At 64.3% G+C, this 18,200-nt stretch overlaps 2 protein-coding genes across 7 annotated transcripts; one reads left to right on the forward strand and one right to left on the reverse strand.

Moving 5' to 3' along the window:
- Positions 1-3,494: 3,494 nt before the first annotated feature.
- USHBP1 (USH1 protein network component harmonin binding protein 1) lies at positions 3,495-8,956 on the reverse strand. 6 transcript variants are annotated; one of them, XM_062015169.1, is made up of 15 exons: positions 8,832-8,956; positions 8,352-8,533; positions 8,176-8,270; positions 7,963-8,084; positions 7,686-7,892; positions 7,495-7,596; positions 7,293-7,399; positions 7,049-7,189; positions 6,893-6,978; positions 6,033-6,168; positions 5,709-5,949; positions 5,392-5,583; positions 5,224-5,315; positions 5,024-5,124; positions 3,495-3,747 (listed from the first exon to the last, which is right to left on the reverse strand). In XM_062015169.1, exons 1-15 carry the CDS (start codon positions 8,838-8,840, stop codon positions 3,506-3,508), a joined length of 2,055 nt encoding a protein of 684 aa, XP_061871153.1. In that variant the 5' UTR covers positions 8,841-8,956; the 3' UTR covers positions 3,495-3,505. The 6 variants fall into 6 exon arrangements, with proteins under 6 accessions (XP_061871153.1, XP_061871157.1, XP_061871152.1 ...); XM_062015173.1 differs by lacking the exon at positions 8,832-8,956 and adding an exon at positions 8,675-8,809 and having other exon boundaries at positions 7,293-7,345; XM_062015168.1 differs by lacking the exon at positions 8,832-8,956 and adding an exon at positions 8,675-8,809 and having other exon boundaries at positions 5,709-5,946.
- Positions 8,957-9,636: 680 nt separating this feature from the next.
- Positions 9,637-16,046, forward strand: BABAM1 (BRISC and BRCA1 A complex member 1). Its single transcript, XM_062014984.1, has 9 exons — positions 9,637-9,686; positions 11,005-11,302; positions 11,392-11,450; positions 11,546-11,666; positions 12,709-12,787; positions 13,161-13,185; positions 13,410-13,539; positions 14,349-14,435; positions 15,752-16,046. The coding sequence occupies exons 2-9, from the start codon at positions 11,009-11,011 to the stop codon at positions 15,950-15,952; spliced, it is 996 nt and encodes a 331-aa protein (XP_061870968.1). The 5' UTR covers positions 9,637-9,686; positions 11,005-11,008; the 3' UTR covers positions 15,953-16,046.
- Positions 16,047-18,200: the final 2,154 nt, after the last annotated feature.

Genomic DNA, 18,200 nt, shown 5'->3' on the forward strand with positions numbered 1-18,200 from the left:
TGGGGGGATGTGAAGGGCCCCTTATGGCCGGGGGAGGGGGGGTCCCGACCCTCCCGCAGCGGCCGCGGGAGCGCGTGACCTTGCGGGGTGTGGGGGGGGGGGCGAACCGCATCCGCGTCGCTGCAGCCGAAGGACAAAGGGAAGCCGGGACCGGCGGTGCAGTGGCTGTTCCACTCCCTGGCACGGCCCCTGTGTGCCCCGTGGCTACCCCGCGGCTGCCCCAGTTCGCCCACGCTGTCCCCGGCACGAGGAGCACCCATCCCGTGCAGCAAACCCGGAGTGCACACGCGTGTGCACGGGACACGAGGACACACACACACACACACACACACACACACACATCCCCCGTGCAGCAAACCCGGAGTGCACACGCGTGTGCACGGGACACGAGGACACACACACACACACACACACACACATCCCCCGTGCAGCAAACCCGGAGTGCACACGCGTGTGCACGGGACACGAGGACACACACACACACACACACACACACATCCCCCGTGCAGCAAACCCGGAGTGCACACGCGTGTGCACGGGACACGAGGACACACACACACACACACACACACATGCCCCGTGCAGCAAACCCGGAGTGCACACGCGTGTGCACGGGACACGAGGACACACACACACACACACACACACACACATCCCCCGTGCAGCAAACCCGGAGTGCACACGCGTGTGCACGGGACACGAGGACACACACACACACACACACACATATGCCCCGTGCAGCAAACCCGGAGTGCACACGCGTGTGCACGGGACACGAGGACACACACACACACACACACACCCCGTGCAGCAAACCGGGAGTGCACACGCGTGTGCACGGGACACGAGGACACACACACACACACACACACACACACAAACATCCCCCGTGCAGCAAACCCGGAGTGCACACGCGTGTGCACGGGACACGAGGACACACACACACACACACACACACACACATCCCCCGTGCAGCAAACCCGGAGTGCACACGCGTGTGCACGGGACACGAGGACACACACACACACACACACACACACACACCCCCCCACACACACTCACATGTTCACCACGTGCCCTTCACAACCACCCCGCGGGGAGCTGCTTTTGCCCCCCTATCCTGTGATTTTGCCCCCCCAACCCCGCAGGGAGGCTGAAGGAGACTCGACCCTCGTCACCCCCAGCCCCTCAGCCTCCCCTGCCGTCACCCCCAGCCCCTCAGCCTCCCCTGCCGTCACCCTCAGCCCCTCCTTGCCCCCGGCACCCCCTGGGCTCGCTGCCCGACATTCCCGGGATATCAGATCCCGCCGCAGCCCCCACCCAGGCGCGGCCGGACGCTCCCTCCCCGGGGGGGGAGGTTGAATCACGCTCCCTCCCCTCGCTGCCGGCTGCTCCCCGCTGCCTTTGCTCCCGTGCCCGCCCCGCCAGAGCCTGACCCCCACAGCCATGGGGTTACAACCCTCCCCCCATTATCCCCCTGCCCGACGCCGCCGGGGATGCCGCAGCCTGAGCCACCCGGTCCCCACCGGTGCTCCTTTTGGGGGGGGTCCCGGTGTGGCCCCGGGGTCAGCGGGACCCCTCCAGCCGCGGTGGGGGTGGCGGTGGGTCCCCGCCTGCCCTCCCCCTCATCCCGGCACCCGGGGTCGGGGCCGCCCCAGCCCTTTCATGCGGAGCCTGACCCTGCACAAAGCCCCCCGGGAACACATTTGAATCTGAAAAGGGGTCTGAGCCCAAAGCCCTGACCTTCAACCTGCGGGTCACCCTCCACACCAGCCCCGGGACCCCCCCAGGAACCGTCCCTGGGGGGGAACTGGGAGGGTTCCCACTTGGTGAGGAGGTGGCAGGCGCAAAGGGCATGGGTAGTCTGGGGGGTGAGCTGCAGCTTTGCATCCCTGCTTCCCTGCATCATTGCAGCCCTGCCCTGCAGCCCCACAGCCCTGCATCACTGCAGCCCTGCCCTACAGCACTGCAGCCCTGCACCATTGCATCCATGCCCTGCAGCCCTGCATCCCCACATCACTGCATCCATGCCCTGCAGCCCTCTCTCTGCCCTCTCCGCCACCACAGCTCTGGATATCGATCCACCAGGCCTTGAACTCTGCTGCAGGATCTCCCTGGGGAGGTCCAGGCCTCATTTTAGTCCATCTATAGCTCCGTGCCTCAGTTTCTCTCTCACCCTACAGCACAGCTGAGCCCTGAGCTGCTCCCCAACCCCACACAACCTTCCCACCACAGACCCCCACTCAGCCAAGGGCCTCATCATCCTGGGTTTAGCCCCCCCCTTCCTCTCCCCCCAGGCTCAGCCCCTCTGCCAGGACCCACCCCCCTCTCATGGCACAGGAGGATGCCCTCTGCTCAGGGTCACTGCTCCTCTTCCCTCCTGAATATGCATGGCCCTGCCACCATGGCCCTGCCGCCACGGCCACCGCGTCACCTTTGATCCCACGTCAGGGAGAACCAAACGGCTTCATCTGCCGGGAGATGGGGGTGGGGGGGGCAGCGGGGAGGGGACAGCCTTTGTTCCTGGCCCCGAGGGGATGAGCTGAGATGGGGATCTGTCTGCCTGACCCTCATCCTAAACCCAAACCCAAACCTGAACCCAAACTCGAACCTGAACCCGAACCCAAACCCAAATCTGAACCCAAATTCGAAACCAAACCCAAACCCAAGCTCAAACCTGAACCTAAACCCAAACTCAAACCCAATCCTGAACCCAAATCCAAGCCCAAACCCAAAAATCGAACCCAAACCCAAACCTGAATCCAAACCCAGACCCATATTCAAACCCAAATCCAAACCTAATCCTAAACCCAAACCTGAACCCAAACCCAAACCCAAACCCAAACCTAAACCCAAACCCAAACCTGAACCCAAATGCAAAACCATATTCAAACCCAAATCCAAACCTAATCCTAAACCCAAACCTGAACCCAAACCCAAACCCAAACTCAAACCCAAACCCAAACCCAAACCCAATCCTGAACCCAAACCCAAACCCAAACTCAAACCCAAACCTAAACCCAAACCCAAACCTGAACCCAAATCCAAACCCATATTCAAACCCAAATCCAAACCTGAACCCAAACCCAAACTCAAACTCAAACCCAAACCCAAACCCAAACTCAAACCCAAACCCAAACCCAAACCCAAACTTAAACCCAAACCCAAACCTGAACCCAAACCCAAACCCAAACTCAAACCCAAACCCAAACCCAATCCTGAACCCAAACCCAAACTCAAACTCAAACCCAAACCTGAACCCAAACCCAAACCCAAACTCAAACCCAAACCCAAACCTGAACCCAAATCCAACTCCAAACCCAAGCTCAAACCCAAATCTGAATCCAAACCCAAATCCAAACCCAAACCTGAACCTAAACCCTCACCTAAACCCAAACCTGAACCCAAACCCAAACCCAAACCTGAGTCCAGACCCAAACCCAAACCCAAACCCAAACCCAAACCCAAGCCACGCTTGGCCGCCTGAGCCAGGACCATCAGTGGTTTATTGTCCCTGGAGCCCAGCAGGAGCTGTGGAGGAGCAGGAGGGGGATTGGGGGTGCCAGGAGGTGCCTCTAGATGCAGGTCTCGCTGCCCGCCGCGCCGCGCCGCAGCCTCTGCAGCCTGTGTGCCAGCGCCTGCTCCTGCCGGGCGTGTTGCCGGCGCAGGGCGCCCGCCTGGGCCTCCAGCCGCCGCAGCTGTGCCGCCTGCTTCCACCGGGCACCGCGGTACGCCACGGCCAGCCCGCTGCGGGGGCCAGGCTCAGCGTCCCGCCTGGGCACCGCACCCAGCCAGGCAGCCAGCGCCTGGGGCTGGGGCAGAGGGGGTGCAGGGGGGGATTGTGTGGCGGGGGGAAGAGAGGTGGGGCCATGCAGGAAGGGAGTGAGCTTTTGGGGTGTTTAATATGAAACAGCACTTTTGGGGTGTGCAATGCAGGGCTGTGCTTTTGGGGTGTGCAGGAAGGGACTGAGCTTTGGGTTGTGCAATGCAGGACAGTGTTTTCAGGGTGTGCAGGAAGGGACTGTGCTTTTGGGGTGTGCAGGAAGGGACTGTTCTATTGGGGTGTGCAGGAAGGGACTGTGCTTTTGGGGTGTGCAGGAAGGGACTGTTCTATTGGGGTGTGCAGGAAGGGACTGAGCTTTTGGGGTGTGCAGGAAAGGACTGAGGTTTTGGGATGTACAGGAAGGGACTGAGCTTTTGGGGTGTGCAGGAAAGGACTGAGGTTTTGGGATGTACAGGAAGGGACTGTTCTATTGGGGTGTGCAGGAAGGGACTGTGCTTTTGGGATGTACAGGAAGGGACTGTTCTATTGGGGTGTGCAGGAAGGGACTGTGCTTTTGGGGTGTGCAGGAAGGAACTGTTCTATTGGGGTGTGCAATGCAGGACAGTGTTTTCAGGGTGTGCAGGAAGGGACTGTGCTTTTGGGGTGTGCAATGCAGGACAGTGGTTTTGGAGTGTGCAGGAAGAGACTGCAGTTTTGGGGTGAGTGGGAGGAGACCATAGTTCTGGGATGTGCAGGAAGGGAGTGAGCTTTTGGGGTGTTTAATATGAAACAGCACTTTTGGGTTGTGCAATGCAGGACAGTGGTTTTGGGGGGTGGAGGAATGGACCACAGTTTTGGGGTGTGCAGTATGGGACAGCATTTTTGGGGTGTGCAAGAAGGGAACCACAGTTTTGGGGGGTGGGTGAAGGGACTGCAGTTTGGAGATGTGCAGGAAGGGCCCATGGTTTTGGGGTGTGCAGGAAGGGACTGAGCTTTTGGGGTATGCAAGTAGGGACTGAGCTTTTGGGGTGTGCAATGCAGGACTGTGCTTTTGGGGTGTGCAAGTAGGGACTGAGCTTTTGGGATGTGCAAGCAGGGACTATGCTTTTGGGGTGTGCAATATGAGATGGTGTTTTTGGGGAGTGCAGGGAGGGACCATACACCTGGGGCATGCAGAAGGGGAAATGTGCAATGAGGCCATGCAGGAGGGCAGCACATTTTTGGGGCATGAAGGGGGGGAAGCTGGTGCCTCCTGCCTACCTGTGAGCGTGGAAGGAGTCCGTGGTGAGGGCCAAGCACTGAGCCTGCTGCACACGGCTGGCGGCACTGCTCTGCTCCAGGGCCACAGCCACAGCCCCTGCCTGGGCACGCAGCTCCTCTGTGCTGGGGACACCCACGTGGCACTCAGCCTGGCACAGCTCCCCATGCCAGGGCTGTGACACGCTGGTGAGGGCTCTTACCGGGACAGGGTGCGAAGCAGCTCTTCCCTCATCCTCTGCGGGTCCGGAGGGTGCCGGGGAGCTGCTGCTCCCACCCAGGCGGTTTGGGCATCCTGCAGGGATGGGTGTGAGTCCCAGCTCTGGGCTGACCCCCTCCCCCAGCCCCACGGAGGTCAGAGTGCTCCATACCTCCTCACTGCTGCTGGAGCTGTTGGACGGGCTGTGGGGGTTTCCAAGCCCCTCATCCAGCTCCTGCTGCAGGTGCTGGAGCAGCAGGCGCAGCGCAGCTTCCCGAGGGCCCTGCCCGGCCACCAGCACCTCCAGGCCCCTCTTTTCCTTCTCCACCAGCTGCAGCTGCATCTTCAGGTCAGCCATGGCTTCCTGGTAGGGGAAACTGAGGCACAGCCCCCCACTCCACTCCCTCCCACCATCCACTACGTTCCTCTGCTCGAAGCCCAAGACCCCGCAGGGAATGAACCCCCTTCCTCATCCTCCCAACACCTCACCTTGTGCATCGGCAGCTCCTGCAGCAGCTCTTCTTTCTCTGGCCTCTTCCAGCCGGGCAGCAGAGCCCTGGCATCCCTCAGCACCTGCTCAGCCCTGGCTCGGGTCTCCTCGCTGTGGTGGGCACTGGTGGGCACTGGGGTGTTGTGCAGAGACGCCTCCACAGCCGCCTGCTCCGCACGCAGCCGGCGGACATGCTCACGCAGAGCCCTCTCCTCCATCCCATGGGCTGTGGAGATGCTGCTGGGATGGGGACGTGGCTATGGTGGGCATGGTGCCACCCTGGGACACCATATACCCCTCTTTTCCTCCTCCTCCCCCAGTACCTCTGCAGCCCTGGGGAGCTGATGTTCCTGCTCTGCTCCTGCTTGTCCGGCTCCGCTGGGCGCAGGGGCTGCGGCCCCTCCGGTGCTGTGGGGCTGGACCCCCATCCACACGCTGGGCTCTGCTCCCACGTGGCTCCTGGGCACAGGGCAGGTGCCCCTCTCCAGTGTGTGCCCACGGGGCTGTGCTTGGGGCTGGGGTTCCCCAACATCCTTCCTGCCTCCCCCTCCCATCTGCCCAGCAACCTCTCAGCCCTTTTCCTGTATCCCTCCATGTCCCCCAACATCCCTCCAACAACTCAGCCAGTTCCCCTCATGCATCCCAGTGCAGGGCTACCAGGAGATGAGGGGATGGAACATGTGTGTGAGGAGGAAAGGCTGCAGCCCTGGGGCTGCTCAGCCTGGAGAAGAGAAGCCTGAGCTCAGGATCAATGATCAGCAATGCTGATTAGATCCTAAAGGGTGGGTGTCAGGAGGATGGGGCCAGTGTTTGGTGTGTGGTGGCCAGTGGCAGGACAAGGGGTAACAGGCACAGGCTGGCACACAGGCAGTGCCCCTGGCACAGGAGGAGCAAGTCCTTTGGTGCTGAGGTGAGGGAGCCCTGGCCCAGGCTGCCCAGGGAGGGTGTGGAGGCTCCTTCTCAGGAGGTTTCCAACCCCATCTGGACACGTTCCTGTGCCCCCTGAGCCAGGGGAACCTGCCTGAGCAGGGGCTGGGGCTGGAGCAGCTCTGCAGGGCCCTTCCCACCCCCAGCATTCTATCTGTGATCCCAACACATTCCTCCTACATCCCCTCTGCATCCCCTGTATCCCCCAGCATCTCCCCTCAGCATCCCCCCCGCACACCCTGCAGCTGCCACTCACCTCCACGGCCACCATCCTCCTCCTCCCTGCCCGCCTTCGCCCACATCAGCTCCAGGAGGGCAGCGTAGGCGCCCATGCAACGCTCGCTGTGGGGTGAGGGGCTCAGCGTGGCACTGCCAGCTGCATCCCCCTCCCCATGCCCATGCCAGTGCCCACCTGCAGCGCAGGGCCAGGCGCAGGGCGGTGCTGCGGGACTCGTGCTGCCCCAGCGCCATGCTCAGCCCCTCGGCATCACTCTTGTACTCCTGCAGCGCCGCTGCCAGCTGCCGGTTCACCTCCTGCAGCCTCCCCAGGCACCTGCACAGTGCCCCCTGTCACCTGCACAGCCCGCTGCCGTGCCTCAGTTTCCCCACCACTGAGAGCTCGGCAGCCCCTGGGGTCAGGAGGGGATTCAACTCACTCTTGAAGCTGCTGCATGTGCTCTGTGTGCTCACGGCTTGCACCCTCTGAGGGCTGTGGGGACAGCGGGCTGTGGGGCTGGGTGCTGTCACCGCACTGGAGCAGGTCCTGCAGAGGGGAGAGGCAGCACCCAGCACCAGAGCAGAATCTCACCCACTGAACCCCCCACCTCCACCACGCCACAGCTGCAGTCTCACACTCACCTGGTGCAGCCGGGGCTCTGGGGGGCTGCCGAGCCCGGGGGTATCACTGCCAGAGCCCCCCGGCTCCTCCAGCCTGGACAGAGCATCCCTCAGATCCTGGACCTGCGCCGAGCACCAGGGCTGAGCCATGGCACACCTCTGGCAGCACCCTGAGGGCTGAGGCAGGGCAGTGCCGTGCCCCCAGCACCCACCTTCTGCTGCAGCCGGTCGCGCTCCCCGCACAGCACCCGCAGCGAGGCCGTGAGCCGCCTCAGCTCCTCCTCCCGCTGCCCCAGGGTCGCCCGCAGCGCCGCGTTTCTCGCTGCCAACTCTTTCTCCTCCTCACCGGCTCCTTCCTCCAGACCCCCGTGTGCTGCCTTCCCAGCCAAGCCCGGTGTCTGGGCCAGTTCCTCCAGGCTCTGTGGAGAACGGGGTGTCTCGGTTGGTGCCCATCCCCGTGGCATCTGGGCTGCCCCGGTGTGAGCTCACCTTGGCTGCCCGTGCCCACTCCTCGCCGGGCACCCTCTGTGCTGGTGGCTGCCGGTGCCGGGAGAAGACGGTTCGCTCCAGAGAGCTCACGGCGTCCTGCAGCTCTGCAAAGAGGTCGGGGCCTGGGGAGAGGGGTCATGGCTGGGGTCAGGCCCCTGAGGCTGGCACCGAGCCACTGCCACGGCACAGCCCGGTTTGGCACAGTGCACCCACCTTCCAGGCTGATACCAGGTGAGCTGTGGAGGCGCTGGGGCTGTTTGCTGGCAGCGGGGAGGCTGGTGCTGCCATGCCAGCCCTCCTCATCCTCCCTGCGTGGTGGTGAAGGCCAGAGATGGCTGGGGCTGGATGGGCATGGCCACTGGTGCCCCGCAGCCGCCGTGTGCCAGTACCTGGGTGTGTGGTGCTGCAGCTGCTCAGCTCTCTGGTGCAGCCGTGCCGCCGTGGCCAGCAGCTCGGCGATGTGCTGCTCATAGCACAGGATGCTCTCGGTGTCCCCCGCCATGTCCTCCTCATCCTCCTCTTCCTCCTCGTCTTTGTACTTCTCTTCATCCTCCTCCTCTCCTGGCAGGGGCTGTGGGGAGCAGAGGTGTCTGCCAGCCCTGCTCCTGGCAGCGCCAGGGGATGGGGGTGCTGCAGTTTGGGGTGTGCAGGGATTTGCTGGCACGGGGACGAGTTTTGGCCACCAGCCCCGTGGCTGCTGCACCTCACCCACCTCCAGAGCCGGGGCTGGGCACCGCCACATACCACAGCCTGGCACCGGGGCCAGGGATGCCCGTGGCCTGGGGGTGCCGCAGAGGGCCCCCAGCCGTGTGGGAGCAGCCCCTGGCAGCGCCCATCCCGTGGGACACCCCCCACGACACCTCTCTTGCCTTCTCCATGCCAGCTGCCTCCCGCCTGCTCTGTCCCGTCCCTGCGCCCCGTCCCCGGTCCAGGGCCGGGAGCCGCCACGTCCCGGCTGCGCCACAGGCCGCTGCCCTGGGCCTGTCCCTCTGTTCCTGCCGACATTTCCTCTTCCTCAGCCCCCGTGCATCCTCCCGCCGTTAACCATTGCGCTGCCCCGTGCCCGGCCGGGCCGTGCCGCCATCCTGGGGGGCTCAGCCCCCCGACACCGCCCCTCCCCGCTCTGCCCCACGGCAGCGCAGCCCCACGCCGGGCCCTGCCCGTGTGCCCCGGCTCCCTCAGCACCAGGGTGCTCCCAGCTTGGCCCCCTTCAGCATCCCTTGGAGTCTGAGGGGAGCGGCCAGAACACGTAGAGGGGAGCGGGGAGCGTTTGGGGTGCAGGGAGGTGTTGTGTGGGGTGCTGGGGTGGGCAGGGCCGGGGGGGAGGGAGCCCACCCAGCCCAGCCAGGGGTGCTGTGGGCAGCACGTGGGGGTTTAGGTGGTGTTTGGGGTGCACTGGGGTGTTTTAGGGGAGAAGGGGAGGCAGTGGGTGGGTGCTGGGGGGGGTTTGGGGGTGCTGGGACACAACCAGGTGTGCAGAGTGACATGGCGGGGTGCAGATGGGTGTTTGGGGGTCGGTGCAGAGTGTGTTTGGGTGGGCAAGGTGCTGGGGGTGTCCTTTCTGCCCATTCCTCCCCCACGTGTGCCCGGCGGGACCCCCCCCCCCCCCATCCTGACTACAACTCCCATCGGCCCCCGCGGGACTACAGCTCCCATCGGCCCCCGCGCGGTGTCGCTTCCGGGCGGCGGCGGCAGCGCGCGGGGGCTCGCGCGAGCGGCTGCGGGTGAGCGCGCGCCGAGGGGTCCCGGAGACCGGGGGGGGTGCATAGAGCTCGGGGTGCATAGGGCTGGGGGTGCACAGAGCGGGGGTGCATAGAGATGGGGTGCATGGAGCTGGAGGTGCACGTAGAGCTGGGGGTGCATAGAGCTGGGGGTACATATAGCGGGGGGTACATAGAGCGGGGGGTGCATGGAGCTGGGGGTGCATAGAAATGGGGTGCATGGAGCTGGGGGTGCACGTAGAGCTGGGGGTGCATAGAGCGGGGGGTCCGTAGAGCTGGGGGTCCATAGAGCTGGGGATGCATAGAGATGGGGTGCATGGAGCTGGGGGTGCATAGAAATGGGGTGCATGGAGCTGGGGATGCATAGAGATGGGGTGCATGGAGCTGGGAGTGCATAGAAATGGAGTGCATAGAAATGGGGTGCATGGAGCTGGGGATGCATAGAGATGGGGTACATAGAGCTGGGGGTGTGTAGAGATGGGGTGCATAGAGATGGGGGTGCACAGGGCTGGGATGCATAGAGATGGGGTGCATAGAGTTGGGAATGCATGGAGCTGGGGGTGCATAGAGCTGGGGGTGCATAGAGCTGGGGGTGCACAGAGTCAGGGGCTGCAGGGGGTGCACCGAGAGAGGGGTGCATGGGTGAGGGATGTGTGAGGCAGGGGGGCTGGTGGGGAAGGGGCTGCGTGGGACAGGGCATGTGTTTGAGCATGGAAGGCACTGAGCAGGGGGTGGACAGAAGTGGTGGGAGGGTGTCCAGGGTGTTATGTGGGCAGGGGGTGCATCAGGTAATGGTGTGTGGGGGGGGTGTGGGCAGGGGGCATGTGTGCATGGGGCAAGGGGTGCACAGAGTGGGGGGGTGCATGGGGCAGGGGATGCACAGAGTGTGGGAGGCTCCAGGGAATTATGTAGTTATGTGGGCTGGGGGTGCATTGAGCAGGGGATGGGGGGGGGTGTCAGTGGGGAAAGGGGTGTGTGAAGCAGGGGGTGTATGAGGCAGAGGGTGTGCAGAGCTGGGAGGGGAGGCTGCTTGGGGCAGGGGGTGCACTGAGCAGGGGGTGCATGAGGAAGGGGATGAGCAGATTTGGGTGGGTGGGGAGTGGGCAGGGGGTGCATGGAGCAGGGAGTGGATGGTGCAGGGGGTTGCTTGGGGTAGGGGGGTGTGTGGGGCAGAGCGTGCACAGAGTGAGGGGGGGATCCAGGGGGTGGGATGTGGGATCCAGGGGGTGAGAGATGGGTGAGCAGGGGGTCTGGGGAGCAGAGGGGGGATACAGGGGGGCAAGGGTGCTGCCACTGCCATCCCCATGGCATCACCCCCCAGCACCATGGAGCACGGGGCCGTGATGGAGACGTCGGAGCTGGGCAGCGCGGCCGAGGAAGAGGAGGAAAAGACATCAGAGCCACGGCCCAGGACCCGCTCCAACCCCGAGGGGGCTGAGGATCGTGCCCTGAGCGCCCAGGCCAGCGTGGGCAACCGCAGCGAGGGCGAGGGCGAGGCGGCCAGCGCCGACGACAGCCCGCAGGGCAGCGCCGTGCCCGACGGCACCGCCTGGCCCGGCCCCGCGCCCCACGCCGAGGTGCAGGTCAAGACACCCCGGGTCAACTGCCCAGAGAAGGTGGTGGGTGTCTGTGGGGACAAGGTGGTGAGGCCTCGAAGCCAAGGTGAGGGGCTCTGCTTGGACAGAGGCTCAGCCCTTGGGTCTTTCAGATCATCTGCCTGGACCTGGCGGAGGAGATGGCTGTGCCCAAACTGGAGTCCTTTAATGGGTGAGTGTTGGGGGGCTGCTGCCCGCTGGGTGTCCCTTGTGGGGGGCAGGGAGAGGGGGCACAGGATGGTGCTGAGCTCTGGAACCCCGCGGCAGCTCCAAGACCAACGCGCTGAACATCTCCCAGAAGATGATCGAGATGTTCGTGAGGACGAAGCACAAGATCGACAAGAGCCACGAGTTCGCGCTGGTGGTGGTCAACAACGATGCCACGTGGGTGAGCGCGGCCACGGGGACCAGGCACTGCCACAGGGCTCCCAGTGCTCCCAGGGACTGCCACAGGGCTCCCAGGGACTGCCACAGGGCTCCTAGTGACTGCCCCAGTGCTCCCAGTGACTGCCCCAGTGCTCCCAGTGACTGCTCCAGGGCTCCCAGTGGCTGCCCCAGGGTTCCCAGTGCTCCCAGTGACTGCCACAGGGCTCCTAGTGACTGCCCCAGTGCTCCCAGTGACTGCCCCAGTGCTCCCACTGACTGCTCCAGGGCTCCCAGTGGCTGCCCCAGGGCTCCCAGTGCTCCCAGTGACTGCCACAGGGCTCCTAGTGACTGCCCCAGTGCTCCCAGTGACTGCCCCAGTGCTCCCACTGACTGCTCCAGGGCTCCCAGTGGCTGCCCCAGGGCTCCCAGTGCTCCCAGTGACTGCCACAGGGCTCCTAGTGACTGCCCCAGTGCTCCCAGTGACTGCCCCAGTGCTCCCACTGACTGCTCCAGGGCTCCCAGTGGCTGCCCCAGGGCTCCCAGTGCTCCCAGTGACTGCCCCAGTACTCCCAGTGACTGCCCCAGTGCTCCCAGTGACTGCTCCAGGGCTCCCAGTGGCTGCCCCAGTGCTCCCAGTGACTGCTCCAGGGCTCCCAGTGCTGCCAGTGACTGCCCCAGTGACTGCTCCAGGGCTCCCAGTGACTGCCCCAGTGCTCCCAGTGACTGCTCCAGGGCTCCCAGTGACTGCCACAGGGCTCCCAGTGCTCCCAGTGACTGCCACAGGGCTCCTAGTGACTGCCCCAGTGCTCCCAGTGACTGCCCCAGTGCTCCCACTGACTGCTCCAGGGCTCCCAGTGACTGCCCCAGTGCTCCCAGTGACTGCTCCAGGGCTCCCAGTGCTCCCAGTGACTGCCCCAGGGCTCCCAGTGATTGCAGCAGTGCCTCTCACTAACCTGCACCAGCTCCACCCAGCACCTCCCAGTGTGTCCCCCCACTCTGCCCCACTGTGAGTGGGAAGAGCCCCAGTGACTCCCCCCACACCCCCTCACCCTGACCCCTCTCAGCTCTCAGGGTTCACCTCGGACCCCCGCGAGGTCTGCAGCTGCCTCTACGACCTGGAGACCGTCGTCTGCAAGTCATTCAGTATCCTGCTGCCTGGGGGGCTGGGGCAGGGGGACCCCCCCTGAGTCCCTTGGGTGCAAATGGGGTCCCTTGGGGCCCCTCCAGGCTGAGGGCAGCAGCCCTGTGACCACACCGGTGTCCCTGGCACAGCCAAGGGGGCTGTGGCACAGGGTGCTGATGGCATCTGGGCTTGGAGGGTCAAACCAGCCTCCTGAGTGACCCCAGCCAGGTCCAGTTTATCTCCAGACCCATTGAGTGGTGTTTTCTCCCCACTCTGGGGTGTCCCCTCAGTGGGAGCTCTCTGGGTGCCCTGGTGTCAGCCTGGCTGCCGGGTCTGGGAGCGGGAGGGATGTTCCCCAGGGGTGTTTGGTTCAGTCCTTACCTGGAGCTGCAGATCTGGAAGGACTCTTCAACCTGATGTGAGTATGGCTGGAGGGGAGGGGGCAGGGGCTACCATCTGGCTACTAATTTCCAGCTTAGCTCTAAAAACACCACGAGCCTTTAACCCAAAGGGCTCCTGGGGGGGTCAGTGCTGCTGTCCCAGGCCCAGCACAGTGGGTTTTAATGAGGTGGTCCCTGAGAGGGGGTTGTGGGGTGGGGAGTGGGGTATCCCTGAGCTGCCTTTGTGTGTGCCCTGGTGCAGACAGCAGAAGATCGAGCTGCCAGTGACAGACAACGTGCAGACCATCCCACCGCCCTACGTGGTCAGAACCATCCTGGTGTTCGGCCGCCCAGGCTGCCAGCCCCAGTTCTCCATGTCAGAGCAGATGAAGGTGAGACCCCCCTCGTGTCCCCCAGTGTTCCCCCCCTGTCCCCACGTGAGCTCAGGGGATCTTGAGTCCGTCCTGATGCTGTGACCACCTTAGAACCACAGAATCATTTGGGTTGAAAAGCCCCTGAAGCTGCTGCAGTCCCAGCCCTGCCCTCACCCTGCCCAGCCCAGCACTGACCCACAGCCTCAGCACCTCAGCTCCAGGGCTTTGGGATCCCTCCAGGGCTGGGCACTGCCCCAGTTCCCTGGGCAGCCTGGCACAGGGGCTGACACCCCTCTCAGGGAAACAGTTCTGCCTCAGCTCCAGCCTCAACCTCCCCTGGGGCAACTGCAGCCCATTTCCCCTTGTCCTATCACTCAGGAGCAGAGCCTGACCCCCAGCTCCCTGCAGCCTCCTGTCAGGGAGTGTCAGAGAGTGCTGCTGTGTCCCCTCAGCCTCCTCTTCTCCAGGCTCAACACCCCCATTCCCTCAGCCCCTCCCCAGCCCCTTGTGCTCCAGCCCCTTCCCCAGCTCTGTGCCTGGCTCTGGCCACGCTGCAGCCCCTCAGTGTCCCTGTGGCAGTGAGTGAGGGGCCCAGCACTGACACAGCCCTGGAGCTGCAGCCCCTCAGTGTCCCTGTGGCAGTGAGTGAGGGGCCCAGCACTGACACAGCCCTGGAGCTGCAGCCTCCCCAGGGCCCAGCACAGGGGACAATCCCTGCCCTGCTCCTGCTGCCACCCCACTGCTGATCCCAGACAGGCTGCCCTTGGCCTTCTTGCCCCCCTGGGCACGACTGTAACAGTTCTACAACTGCCCTTCTCATCTCACAGAAGATGCTGCAGTGCCCTTACTTCTTCTTCGACGTGGTTTACATCCACAACGGGCTGGAGGAGAAGGATGACGAGACAAGCTGGAAGGTAAATGTCTTTATGTCCAGTTTTGGGCCCCTCTGTACAAGAAGGACATGGAGGTGCTGGAGAGGATCCAGGGCTGGGCTGCCAAGCTGGGAAAGGATTTGGAGCCTGTCTCAGCTGAGGAAGGGCTGAGGGATCTGGGGCTGTTGAGCCTGGAGAACAGAAGGCTCAGGGGAGACCTCCTCACTCTACAACTACCTGCAAGGAAGCTGCAGTGAGGTGGGATGGGTCTGTTCTCCCTGGGAACAAGCAACAGAACAAGAGGAAACAGCCTCAAGTGTCACCAGGGGAGGTTGAGGCTGGATGTGAGGAGGAATTGCTTTGCTGCCAGGGCTGTCAGGCATTGGAGCAGCTGCCCAGGGAGGTGTCACCATCCCTGGAGGGGTTTCAGAGCTGGGTGGGTGTTGCACTGAGGGCAATGGGCTGGTGGGTGATGGGGCTGGGCCAGAGGCTGCACCCCATGAGCTGAAAGGGCTCTGCCAGCTGAAACCATCCTGTGATTCTATAAAATGTGCACAGTGAGGCCTCATCTGGAGTCCTGTGGCCAGTTCTGGGCTCCCCAGCTCCAGAGGGACAGGGAACTGCTGGAGAGAGGCCAGTGCAGGGACACCAAGATGCTGAGGGGACTGGAGCATCTTCCTTGTGAGGAAAGGCTGTGGGACCTGGGGCTGTTCAGTCTGGAGAAGAGGAGACTGAGGGGGGAGCTCATGAATACTGACCAATATCTCACTGGTGGGTGTCAGGAGGTTGGGGCAGCACTTGTTTCTGTTGTGCCCAGTGCCAGGACAAGGGGTGATGGGATGGAGCTGGAGCACAAGAAGTTCCATTGAAGCATAAAGCAAAGCTGTTTCAGTGTTTGAGTGAGGGAGCCCTGGCCCAGGCTGCCCAGGGACGTTCTTTAGGAGGTTCCCAAACCCATCTGGACATATTCCTGTGCCCCCTGACCATGAGGAACCAGCTTTAGGGCTGGAGGAGCTCTAAAGGTTCCTTCCAATCCTCCCCCATTGTGTGATTCTCTGGTTCCACTGGCACAGGAGGAGCAAGTCCTTTGGTGCTGAGGTGAGGGAGCCCTGGCCCAGGCTGCCCAGGGAGGGTGTGGAGGCTCCTTCTCAGGAGGTTTCCAACCCCACCTGGACACGTTCCTGTGCCCCTGAGCCAGGGGAAGCTGCTTGAGCAGGGGCTGTGGCTGGATGAGCTCTGCAGGACCCTTCCCACCCACCATTCAGTGACTTTATGATTCTATGACCCCCCCCACATCATGCACAGGGCTGCCCACCCTTTTTACCCACCCTACCCACCCCCTGTACCCCCTTCCCTAGGAGATGTACACCTTCTTCAGCAGCCTGGACACCAAAGGCACCAACTACAAGTACGAGGTGGCTCTGACAGGGCCGGCACTGGAGCTGCACAACTGCATGGCCAAGCTGCTGGCACACCCCCTGCAGAGGCCGTTCCAGAGCCACGCTGCCTACGCCCTGCTGGGCGAGGACGAGCCCCCCGAGGCTGAGGCCACTGTCTGAGCCCACCCCCGGGCCCAAGGGGAGCTGAGGGGGGCTGCTTGAGGGTGCCCATGGGGTGGGACTTGGGGAAGGCTGAAGAGAAATGGTTTCATGAGCGGGTGTTGTGGTGGTGCTGTGGGAGTGGGGGTGAGGGGTGGGATCAGACCCTCTGGTACTGTGGTCTCTGTGTTCACCTCCCCCTGTGCAACCCCACTGTGGGGGTGGGGGTCTGTGACCTGGGTGGGAAGAGCCCCAGTGACTCCCCTGCCACTGTGGGGCAGAGTGAGGGGGGCACACTGGTGCAGGTTGCTGGGAGGTGCTGGGTGGAGCTGGGTGCAGGTTAGTGGGAGGCACTGCTGCGATCACTGGGAGCACTGGGGTGGTCACTAGGAACACTGGGAGCCCTGGAGTGTTCACTGGGAGTCCTGGGGTGGTCACTAGGAGCCTTGGGGCAGTCTCTGAGAGCAGTGGGGCAGTTACTAGGAACACTGGGAGCCCTGGGATGGTCACTGGGAGCACTGGGGCAGTTACTGGGAGCACTGGGAGCCCTGGAGTGTTCACTGGGAGTCCTGGGGTGGTCACTGGGAGCACTGGGGCAGTTATGTGGAGCACTGGGGTGGTCACTGGGAGCACTGGGGTGGACACTGGGAGCACTTGGGTGGTTACTGGGAGCACATGGGCAGTGACTGAGAGCCCTGGGGCGGTTACTGGGAGCACTGGGACGGCACTGGGAGCACTGGGGTGGACACTGGGAACAGTGGGGTGGACACTGGGAACAGTGGGGTGGTCACTGGGAGCACTGGGGCGGTTACTGGGAGCACTGGAGTGGTCACTGGGAGCACCTGGGCAGTGAGTGAGAGCCCTGGGGCGGTCACTGGGAGCACTGGGCGCACTGGGGTGGTCACTGGGAGCACTGGGGCAGTTACTGGGATCACTCGGGTGGTCACTGGGAGCCCTAGGGTGGTCCCTGGGAGCCCTGGGGCGGTTACTGGGAGCATTGGAGTGGTCACTGGGAGCACTGGGGTGGTCCCTGGGAGCCCCGGGGCGGTCACTGGGAGCCCTGAGGCAGTCACTGGGAGCACTGGGCGCACTGGGGCGGTCACTGGGAGCACTGGGCGCACTGGGGCGGTCACTGGGAGCACCGGCGCGGTCACTGGGTGCCCTGGGGCGGTCACTGGGAGCACTGGGCGCACTGGGGCGGTCACTGGGAGCACTGGGGCGGTCACTGGGTGCCCTGGGGCGGTCACTGGGCGCACTGGGGCGGTCACTGGGAGCAGCAGTACGGTCATTACCCGGTTGCGCCGCTGGGGGGCGCTGGCGTGACTGGAGGCGCCGTTGCATCCGTGGTGGGCGTGGCCGGCGCTCAGCGCTCCTATTGGTCGCCGCGCCAGCCAATGAGCGGCGGCCGTGGGGCGCGCGGGGGCTTCGAACGGCGGCGCGTGCGCGGGGCGGGATGAGCGGCGCGCGCCCGCACGAGCCGTAAGGGGGACACCGGGGGGGACACGAGGGGTCACCGGCACCGGGGGGACACCGGCAGCGGTCCGACACCGGCGTTACCCCCCCGGCCGCGGGCGTGCGCTGGGGGCCAGGCGTGTGCTGCCGCTCGGGGGGGGCGGGGAGGGTGTTTTTGGGGGGATTCTCCACGCCACGGGGGGCTGGTGGCACCCGAGTGACCTCGACGGGACAGTTTTACCCCCCCCCGGACCTGGACCCCTGAGCGACTCGGGCTGCAGCCCTGCTCCTGCTGCAGGGCCGCCGAGGAGCTGACGCCGCTGCATGTGGCCGCGTCCCGGGGGTGCCGCAGGTGCCTGAAGCTGCTGCTGTGGAAACGGGGGGACCCCGAGCTCCGGGAGCAGGTCAGTGGGGGCAGCCCTGGGGACGGGGACAGCCCCTGTGTGTGTGCTGGGACCCTCGTCGCGGGGAGGGATGGGGAGTGAGCAGCAGGTGCCTGCCTGGCCGTGGACGGGCCGTGTCATGTCCCGTGGTGGCGCTGGCGATGCTGTATGTCCCCCCCGTCGTGGTGGCCCTGGCAGCGGTGACAGCGATGTCCCCTCCCCACAGGATGGGACCCGAGCCATCGGGCAGGCGCTGGAGCAGACCCCGCGGGACCCCCAGCGTGCCCGGGGCTGGCCCCCCGCAGAGGGTGAGGCCAGGGTGGGTGTTGGGGGCGGCGAGGAGCTCCCCCCCAGTTTGGGTCGGACACCGACTCTTGTCTCTGCCCCCAGAGCCGGGAGGGGGCCGGCACTCCCTGTCCTTCCTGACCGAGGAT

Source organism: Colius striatus, chromosome 25, assembly GCF_028858725.1.
Source record: "Colius striatus isolate bColStr4 chromosome 25, bColStr4.1.hap1, whole genome shotgun sequence".
NCBI classification, from domain to species: domain Eukaryota; kingdom Metazoa; phylum Chordata; class Aves; order Coliiformes; family Coliidae; genus Colius; species Colius striatus.

What these genes read in the sequence shown, in the direction of transcription:
- USHBP1 (XM_062015167.1), bottom strand. Translation starts at nt 8,704, where the DNA reads ATGTGGCGGTGCCCAGCCCCGGCTCTGGAG. An exon ending in ACCTGGTATCAGCCTGGAAG is followed by an intron (nt 8,085 to 8,175) that starts GTGGGTGCACTG and finishes CCCTCTCCCCAG; the next exon opens with GCCCCGACCTCTTTGCAGAG. An exon ending in GCTCCAGCAGCAGTGAGGAG is followed by an intron (nt 5,316 to 5,391) that starts GTATGGAGCACT and finishes CCATCCCTGCAG; the next exon opens with GATGCCCAAACCGCCTGGGT.
- BABAM1 (XM_062014984.1), top strand. Translation starts at nt 11,009, where the DNA reads ATGGAGCACGGGGCCGTGATGGAGACGTCGGAGCTGGGCAGCGCGGCC. An exon ending in GAAGGACTCTTCAACCTGAT is followed by an intron (nt 13,186 to 13,409) that starts GTGAGTATGGCT and finishes GCCCTGGTGCAG; the next exon opens with ACAGCAGAAGATCGAGCTGC. An exon ending in CCATGTCAGAGCAGATGAAG is followed by an intron (nt 13,540 to 14,348) that starts GTGAGACCCCCC and finishes CTCATCTCACAG; the next exon opens with AAGATGCTGCAGTGCCCTTA.